The sequence below is a fragment of the Oxyura jamaicensis genome, chromosome 13 (assembly GCF_011077185.1).
Source record: "Oxyura jamaicensis isolate SHBP4307 breed ruddy duck chromosome 13, BPBGC_Ojam_1.0, whole genome shotgun sequence".
Lineage (NCBI taxonomy): Eukaryota > Metazoa > Chordata > Aves > Anseriformes > Anatidae > Oxyura > Oxyura jamaicensis.
The window spans coordinates 9233001-9241659 of NC_048905.1; the positions used below are offsets into that span (position 1 = coordinate 9233001).

At 44.6% G+C, this 8659-nt stretch overlaps 1 protein-coding gene across 1 annotated transcript; it reads left to right on the forward strand.

The window, feature by feature from the left end:
• The first annotated feature begins 116 nt into the window (after window positions 1-116).
• Window positions 117-5540, forward strand: BNIP1 (BCL2 interacting protein 1). Its single transcript, XM_035338880.1, has 6 exons — window positions 117-327; window positions 447-539; window positions 722-813; window positions 1281-1382; window positions 2077-2195; window positions 4284-5540. The coding sequence occupies exons 1-6, from the start codon at window positions 244-246 to the stop codon at window positions 4478-4480; spliced, it is 687 nt and encodes a 228-aa protein (XP_035194771.1). The 5' UTR covers window positions 117-243; the 3' UTR covers window positions 4481-5540.
• Window positions 5541-8659: the final 3119 nt, after the last annotated feature.

The following is an 8659-nucleotide window of genomic DNA, read 5'->3' on the forward strand; positions in this document are numbered from 1 at the left end:
CCAAAACCAAGAGCTCTGCTGCTCACAGACAGCTGGCATCGCTTCTCCCGGCAGTCCCCGCTTTAGGGCCGAGGCGCCTGCCCCTCATCCCTTCCAGCCGGAGGACATCTCGCTTCCTCAGGGGCTCAGCCGGGGCCGCAGGAGCCCCCGGCCCTGCCTCAGGGGAGCCGGCGGCCGGGTCGTGCCCTCGGCGGCGCCCGCAGGCGGCGCTGGAGGCGCGGGCGCTCGGCCTCTGCTCGCAAGATGGCGGCGGCCGCCTGCGTGCCGGTGCGGGTCTGCCACCAGGAGATCGTCAAGTTCGACCTGGAGATCAAGGCGGCCGTGCAGGTAGCGCCGCCCGGGGCTCCCTCACCCCACCGAGGCCGCGGTTCTCCCCCTCCCCGGCCGGCTGCAGGGCGCCCTCGGCCTCGTAGGGCGGCCCCGCTGACTGGGCCGTTGTCTTCCAGGACATCCGGGACTGCCCGGGGCCGCTGAGCGCCCTCACGGAGCTCAACGCCGCCGTGAAGGAGAAATTCCGGCAACTCCGGGGCCGCATCCAGGTGAGGTTGTGGGGGAGGCTGTGGGGACGAGCTGAGGGGGGGAGCTGGGGGCTGTGAGGGTGTTAATTCTCCGAATGAGTCGCTGCTAATTCGCCCCCTCGCGGAGGGGAGGTGTGGGGGGGTGTCCAAGCTGCAGGTGGCGGCAGTTCGGCTGATTTTCGGCTTTCTGCTTTCTGTCCAAGGAGCTGGAACAGATGGCCAGGGAGCAAGATAAAGAGTCAGAGAAACAAGCTTTGCTGCAGGAAGTGGAAAACCACAAAAAGCAAATGCTCAGGTAGGCTGGGCAGTTGATACTATTTATGGTCCCCTGTACCCTGAGGTACCTGACTTCCATGCAGAATTTCAGATCCTGTTTTGCAAATACAGTCACTGGTGTGATGCTGTTTTGACCAAGACCAAGAGTCAATCAGGGACAAAAGTATAGGGCTCTCATCTCCTCCCTCTCTCCTGTTTTGGTTTTCTGACCAGACACTCTTCTTTTGAACAGTTGAGCCTGTAAATAAGTGGTTTGAGAGTGTTTTTTGTCAGCTAGCCCAGTATTCTTCCCCTTGCTCCACAGATGATAGACTTAGAAGACAAAATGAAAGAACTGCGTACTGTTATTCTGTGGTATAATACAGAGAAAGCGCATGTGTGTATCATACATAGCATACGCCTGGTTATGGTGACTGCTTTGTGAAAATTGTTTCAGCCTGCAGGCTGTTACCATCATACTACAACGTTGTGCTCTTGTGATTTCAGCAATCAGGCGGCTTGGAGAAAGGCAAATCTGGCTTGCAAAATTGCTATTGACAATGCTGAGAAAGATCAACTGCTGCAGGGAAGAGACTCCTTGAGACAAAGGTATTAAGGTGTCCACTGGAATGATGTGAAACTTAAACAGTGTATGCTGTATTCTCTAGTATAAGTGGAAATGATGTAATATTTCCAAGTTATTTGATTGCATCTAGAACATTTCTTTTAGGGAGAGTGGCTGTCTTCTGAGGAGGTTTAAACTGTTAAGAATTGTGATAATTTCAAGGGTTTTTTGGTGTTGGCATCTCAAAGCAGAGAAGGGGTTGTGGTAGTCTTCACAGTTTTCCTGACAATCTTTTATATTAATTCCAATTGAGGTTGTAAACATGTAATAGATCATTGTGCAAGCTGTTTTCACATGTAAAACTGGATATAAGCTTGTATAATTTGTGTATTGAGAAATTGTCTTACTCAGTATCATGAAGCAGCAAATGGGATACCTAGGATAATGAAGTGGTAGTTTGTATCGGTGCTTCCATGCCACCTCTTGAAGTTGTACCATCATGGATGAATAACTGGTAAAATTCAGGCCTATGTGAGACTGAGCCACAGTTATTTTGGCTCATGACTTTAATATTCTGCAATTTTTCTGTGGTGGTTTAGTGAAGATAATCTCCAGTTCTTATGCAGTAAAACCTGTCTGCGTCTTTTGTACACAAAGTACAGCCATACTTTTGTGCAGTACCCAAAGACACAATTTTATCCCTTCATGCTTTAATTTTTTTTTCTCTTCTTTTTTCAGGAAGACTACAAAGGAAAGTCTGGCAGAGAGTGCAAGTAACATCACAGAGAGTCTGATGGGCATTAGCAGGATGATGTCACAGCAAGTCCAGCAGAGCGAGGAGACTGTGCAGACCCTAGGTACAGATGTAATTGGGTGAATGGGTGGGGGTTGGATGACTGACAGTCCTTTCACTGGTTCTGCTAGGATGAGGAGTGGTAAACTGTCGTGATGTGGAGCACAGCGTAGGAGAACTTGCTGTGGTTATAATTAAAGAATTGTCCAGCAGAACTCCTCTAACATTTGAACATAAACAGAAAATAACAATGTACATTGCATGAAGCTGTTTGCTGGAGTTTTTGTTTCATGATTGTGAATAAATAAGGACTAGGGGATAGGATGAGAAGCTCTTGTTCTAGTTTCATATAAAAGCAGTTGTAAAAGCAGTGTGAGTTCACACAGTGTAAAGAGTGTTTGGTGTTGCTCTGTGCTGCTGTCCCAGCATCCATTTGGTAACAGAGAGAATAAAAGCATAGGTACAAGTCCATACTTAGAGGAAACTTGGTATGACTAGGAAGACTGTTTTCATCCCTTTTCCAGCTGGGATGACTAAGAGATGAGGCGATCGAGTGACTTGAACCCAAGGTCATTTGCTCTGTCAGCAGTGCATCAGGGACTGTGAAACCAAGATTTCACTCCGTTCTTTGGCTTAGACTCCTAAGACAATAAATCAAGTGACCTGTCAAAATTGGTGATTCATGAACCATTTAGAAGTTGGATCTGCACTGACTGGGCCTCTTACTAGCTGTGCTTTTGTGCAGAAGAGAGAACAGTTTATTGACTAGGATAAATAATGCAACTTTTGCCCTCCTTTAGGGGCTTTCTACCCCCATCTGAGGATGGCAGCTGGGCACAGTTTGTTCATGCTAACATAGCATGTTTCTTCTCCCATTAAAAAGACAGTTTGGCAGACACTTTGTCACCCTGTTTGTGACTGAACACCACTTGGAGTTCATCAAGGGAAAAGCTATAAAAGGTCATTTACAAAACCCAGCTGCAATTTTTGAATTGGCAGTTAGAATTTCTTTTTTTTTTTTCTGGGCAAGTCTTATCCTAGTACATGGTGAATACATGCAGCTAGGAAGTTCTGCTTTGTCATCAGTAATGGAAAGCAACAGGTTTTCTTCTTTTCATTTAGATCAGAATACCTCTTTAAGATGGGACAAAATGATTTGCAGTGTTGCAGAAGTACTTCCACTATGCTTGCTTTTGTGAACCAGACAACATAGAGTACTTTCTTTGATCAGTCAGCTCAGTATAGAGTGGTATACCAGCGTTCACTCTAGTACGAAGTATGCGTTCCGTACTGGAAGAAGAAGGGGACTCCAGGGCACTTGCTTTCTGTCCTTTAGTAATTTGAAAGAAGGAAGGCTGGTGGGTCTCAGGGATTTGGTTGGTTGGTTGACTGTTTTCACAGGGAAAACAAAGTTGAAAACGACCAACCATCTTCCCATTTTGGCATATTCTCAAATTCTCTCTTTAATTGAGGTTTACCAATATTCTTTTTCTGTAGTTGATTTTGTCTTTTTGAGTAGAAGAAAAACAACAAGAATTCATTTGTCAAAAAGGATTGTGTTTGTCAAAAATGGTAACCACAAAACAAATTTTTAATTGTTTGAAGAGAATAATTAAGGAGCTCATGCTGTTCCATGCTGCTTTTGCACTCTCTCTAGCCCCATCGGAATCCTAATGATATATTGCTGTGACTTGTGGGAACAGTTTCAGTTGTCCATTGGATATATTCAAATAACTTGACCTGCTGCTGCTAGAACTGACGCTGATAGTGATGGTGATTTCTCTTAAATTGGTGGTTCTAGCGCCATTCTTATTTCACTCTACTTTCAGAGAGCTCTCAGGTAGAACTGACTTTGTTCATAAGACCAGATTTGATCTGTTAACCTAAAAATTAAAGAGTTCAGTAATGAGACATAGGGCCTTTAAGTCATTCAGTACTTGCATTTTGCTTTGCATTTTTCCTTATCACGTCGGGACTATTGAGTTGTAAAAAATTCTGCAGGAACACAACCTGCTTTTGTCTTAGCCGTAAGTCTGACGCAGGAGGATCTCTCAGTCACTACCTGTATTGCCAAATGCTGCATGCTTACGTCCATTGTCAGGTATTTCTGAAGCGCAACCAGCTGAATCTTTTTCTTTTTTGTTCATTTCAGCCAATTCTTCACGAACCATCCTGGAAGCAAATGAAGAATTTAAGTCTATGTCTGGGACAATTCAGCTGGGGCGAAAGCTAATAACAAAGTACAATCGCAGGGAACTGACAGACAAGCTGCTGATCTTTCTTGCCCTTGCCTTATTCCTGGCCACTGTGCTCTATATTTTGAAAAAAAGACTCTTCCCATTCTTGTAAAATTCCAGAGCTAAACTGAACTATTATGAGAGATCAGAAAGGGATGGCATAATAATGTTAGACTTACTGTAAAAGGGATATTGCAATAGCTGAAATAGTATAACAGCAGGCATGATTTATACTGTCCCCATGGAGTACACAACATGACTAAGAAGAGCTTAAATGAAGCCAAGTTGGGAAGAAGCGGTTAGATCAAAGTGTGGAGAGAAGAAACACCAATCTGCCTGTAGGTTTGGCGAACCAGACAAACACTTGAGGAACGAGGCACTCAGAGGTGCCAGTCTTATCTTTTATCCTCTCTTCATTTTGCCATGAAATTAACTTTTGTCTTTGGCTTGAACTGGAAGCTGCGTTGATATCTGTGTGCAAAGTGCTGAGAATAAGAGAGAAAGTCACATACATTCCGTTAATAAACTATTTATTGTATCTATGTAAACTGGGTTTTGTTTAAAAACAAAGTCTAATGGATCGAAAGAGCCTGAATAACTTTCAATGTAAAAATTCTGCTTAATGCTTGCAGTAGTAGGTGCTTCTGGAATGTTTTTTTTTTTTTTTTTTCCAAGAAAGTAGCACATTTGCTCTGTTCTTCTGGCATCAAAGGACTCTGACCGAAGAAATGGAAGTCTCATTTATTACGATTAACTCATGCGTGTTTGAGATCTGTACAGTCGATCTGTTGAAATCAAAAGACTTTTTTTTGCTTTTCTTTATGGAATTCCACTTAATATTTTATATTGGCAAAATTGTGACAAGTTCTACATTTGAACATTTTTCTTACTCATGCAGTTGGTCTTTTCTCAGTTAGTAAAATCTTTTACAATGACTGCCTTTCCTATCTCTTGTGCTCTCATAATGGGAGTTGATTTGCTGTAATAATGTGGGTACCAACATGCCACACTCTTTGCATCGCATTGAAGTACCAGAAATGCACTGCACTGTTCTTCAAAGTGGTGTCACCTTTCCCTAATGAAATTGTTTCATTGCTTCTTCAGAGCTGACTGGTAAAGTTGATGTTCTGTTCAGGAAGATCTCACAGAATGATTAAATACTGTCTTAATTTCATTGTGGAAGTAAGCTTCTTAAAAGGCAGTGCTGCTCGTATCTTAAGAAAGACTGCATGAAGTCCTCAATGTTTAGAGAGCATAGGTGACTAGTGCATTATCTTCTCATAGTGATATTTGTTTTCTAGATCTTACCAGTGGGCATGATTTACCCTTTCACTGGCAGCTGCTACAAGCTTAGTTAAATAAGTGAGCAGCAGTAGACTGATAATCCAAACCCATGTACAGGACAGTGGAAGTGGGGATTTTGTGACTATGCATAAATGATAAAAGCTGGAATCATCTGTCACCTAGGTCAAAATCAAAGCCTCTGATTGAAGAGTTAAAATATTTGAGCCTTTCTTCTGGTGCAGTAAAAGGAATTTGGAAGCCTTTCCACTAGGACTCATCCATCCCATAGAGGGCAGTGCTGCGTATCTGTCGTGGGCATTTTCTTGCTCTGGCAGCCCTGTAATGCCCAGGCTAGATAATATGAAAAAAACACGTCCTTTCTGTGTACTCATCATATTTCAGTGCAGCCTTCCTACTAGCCTCTCCTGAGATGCAGAATGACACAAAGATTGAAATAGGTTGAAACTGTGCGCGTTCCAGTTTTTAGTAAGAGATAAATTACTTTAAGAAAAAAAATAAGTTACAGAAAATCCACACAGCTGGACTCTTTAATAATAAATAAAAGCCTTGCTTTGGAACAAGTCTTCAGAGGAGCAGACTGCTAACCAAGGAAAGCACTGTGCAGTCCGTGGGCTGGGGCCACAACAGAGTAGTTTCCTCCAGCTGGCTGTTCAGCTTATATGTAGCACCTCCAGCACCAGGCTAGAACCTTCTCCACCCGGTCCCCTCTGCACAGCTGTGTAGAAGTGTCTGTGCACCGATACCTGGGTGCAGAGCGTGCACTTCTGTCCCCCCAGTCTTGGAAAGTCTTTAAATACCAATAATATTTAAAGCATGCAGATTATTTAGTTTACAAATACATCTCAAGTTGCTGTGCAGCAGCTCCTGTTTTCCAGATCAGCAGTGCAGTGCTGTTTCACGCAGAGCAGGCAGAATTCTCCTTTCTAGATGATTTTCTTCCTTCTAGGCCAACTGCAGCAGTGCTTTATTTTTTCCAGCTAGCCCTGAGAAAACCAGTCTTGTCTTTCTGAAACGCAGCACCTGCAGGTGGTCAGATACTAGCTGCCTCAGTATTTCCTCCCTCGTGTGGACACAATACAAAAATAGGTTGCTGCTAATCTCTGAGATACTGGGACGCTAAGCAGATGATAGAGCTGTGCTGTAAGCAGTGATGCAGCGCGACCGTCTGCAGGAAGTTTCACTTGGTTTATCTTTGCTACGTGTTCCCCTCAGAACAGAGACAAACCTTAAAAGCCAAGCAGCATTCTTACAGTGCTGAGAGTTTCAGTAAATTTTGTTTCAACGGGGAGATCTTTATGTATAGGCGTTGTGAGGTAGCGGTGTGAGGGGGAATGGATGTATTACCAAATGTCTTGGGGCTTGCTCTGTTTTTGCAGTGACACTGAAACTGTAGCTCTCAGACCTTGACCTGCTGGCATGCACTTAGAGCAAAAAATAACTGTTAAGGATCTTCTGTATGACATTTGTTTTCGGTCACATCCGGATTTCATTAAAAAAAATCTAGCCCTTTTGTATACATAACTACCTTCTCTGTATAAACAGACTTCAAATTTACAGCCCTTGGAGAGAAGCAAAATAAGTAAAAAAAAAAAGATCAAAGACAACCAGACCTTTTGGGATAAAGGAGGAGTAGAAACCTTGCCTGGGACCCACGGGGTCACTTGGCAGCACTTGGTACTCAAACCATTTCCCTCCGTGGGAAGGCAGAAGGCATCCAGCCTCCTGATGGGCCACAGACTGGAATAAATAATCAGGGGAGGTAGTGAGATACATGCTATTTCCTCTTCAGGGTAAGACAGGTGATTTGATGAAGCACCATCTCCAGCACATGGGAACAAACACCCCCAAGGTGATTTAAGGTGCCTTAATGGACTGTTCTGCTTGGTGGTTGGGTTGGGTGCTGGAGCTCTCCTGGGCTTGGCAGGATGCTGAAATCAGCCCATATTGCCCCCAGCTGAGTGGTGCACTCAGACATGGTCTCTGCATGCTGCAGCATGGCATCTGGCTCCTTCCTGCCCTCCAGATCTCCCTCCTGCCCTCAAGGTAGGTGTCTGCATTTAAACTTCTGAGTAACTGAGCAGGAGCAGTACTGGAGGGAGAGAAGGTGATTGTTCCTGGCCTTTGTTGTCTCGTATTTGCAATGTTTGTCCTGTAACTGTGGAAAGTTAGGTTTGTCTGGTTCTCCTGCCTCTGGAGAGGGGTTTTATTTGTATCTTCTGCCTTCTGGGTGGGCTTGGTGGCCATCTCCTGAAGGTGAAGAATTGCCTAGGGTGGTATGTCTCAGGGTTTTGCTGCTACTGCATGCCTGAGGTTGTGTTATGAAAGGTAAAAGCTGGCATCGCAGCAATTTATTTGAAGACAAGTAGTGTTTTCTAAGGCATGTCACCCTGTGAGTTTGCCCTGGTGAGTGCAGCAGAGCCACTGGGGTGGTGAGAAGAAGACAATCCCCCTTCCTACTGCGTGTTTTGGCTTAGACGTCATTTGGGGAGCATGGGTCAGAGCTTGCTGAGAGCAGGAGCTCCAAGACTCCTGAAACAAAAAGTGTTTGGGGAGCTTTGGGGTAAGAAAGGAAGAGGGCTTGGGCCTGTGCCAAAGGACTGCAGCTTCTTTGCAAAATACCACGTGTGAGCACAGGCACTGCAGCTCGCCTTCAGCCCCATTTAGGAGGCATCAGTTCTGGTGTTAGATGAGCTGGTCCTTGGGTCTGTGCTCGTATATGAAGGCACCTACATGGCAGCATTGCTACCGCTGGCTCACACACAAGTCAAAGCAAACGGCGCTCCTGGTGCTCTGAACTGTTCCTCTGCCCACGCAGCAGGTAGGAGACACGGTGGCTGTAAGCTGGTAGTGGGATTTGTTGCTGAAAAACAATTCCAGTTTTAAAGCTTGTTCCCTCAAAGCCCATTCCTTTAAATCAAAGAGCGTATAACTGCTATGAGCTCAAAAAAAAGGTACTGAGATCTCCCTGCCCTGGAGTTCGGAGGCT

What these genes read in the sequence shown, in the direction of transcription:
- BNIP1 (XM_035338880.1), top strand. Translation starts at nt 244, where the DNA reads ATGGCGGCGGCCGCCTGCGTGCCGGTGCGGGTCTGCCACCAGGAGATC. An exon ending in AGATCAAGGCGGCCGTGCAG is followed by an intron (nt 328 to 446) that starts GTAGCGCCGCCC and finishes GTTGTCTTCCAG; the next exon opens with GACATCCGGGACTGCCCGGG. An exon ending in CACAAAAAGCAAATGCTCAG is followed by an intron (nt 814 to 1,280) that starts GTAGGCTGGGCA and finishes TTGTGATTTCAG; the next exon opens with CAATCAGGCGGCTTGGAGAA.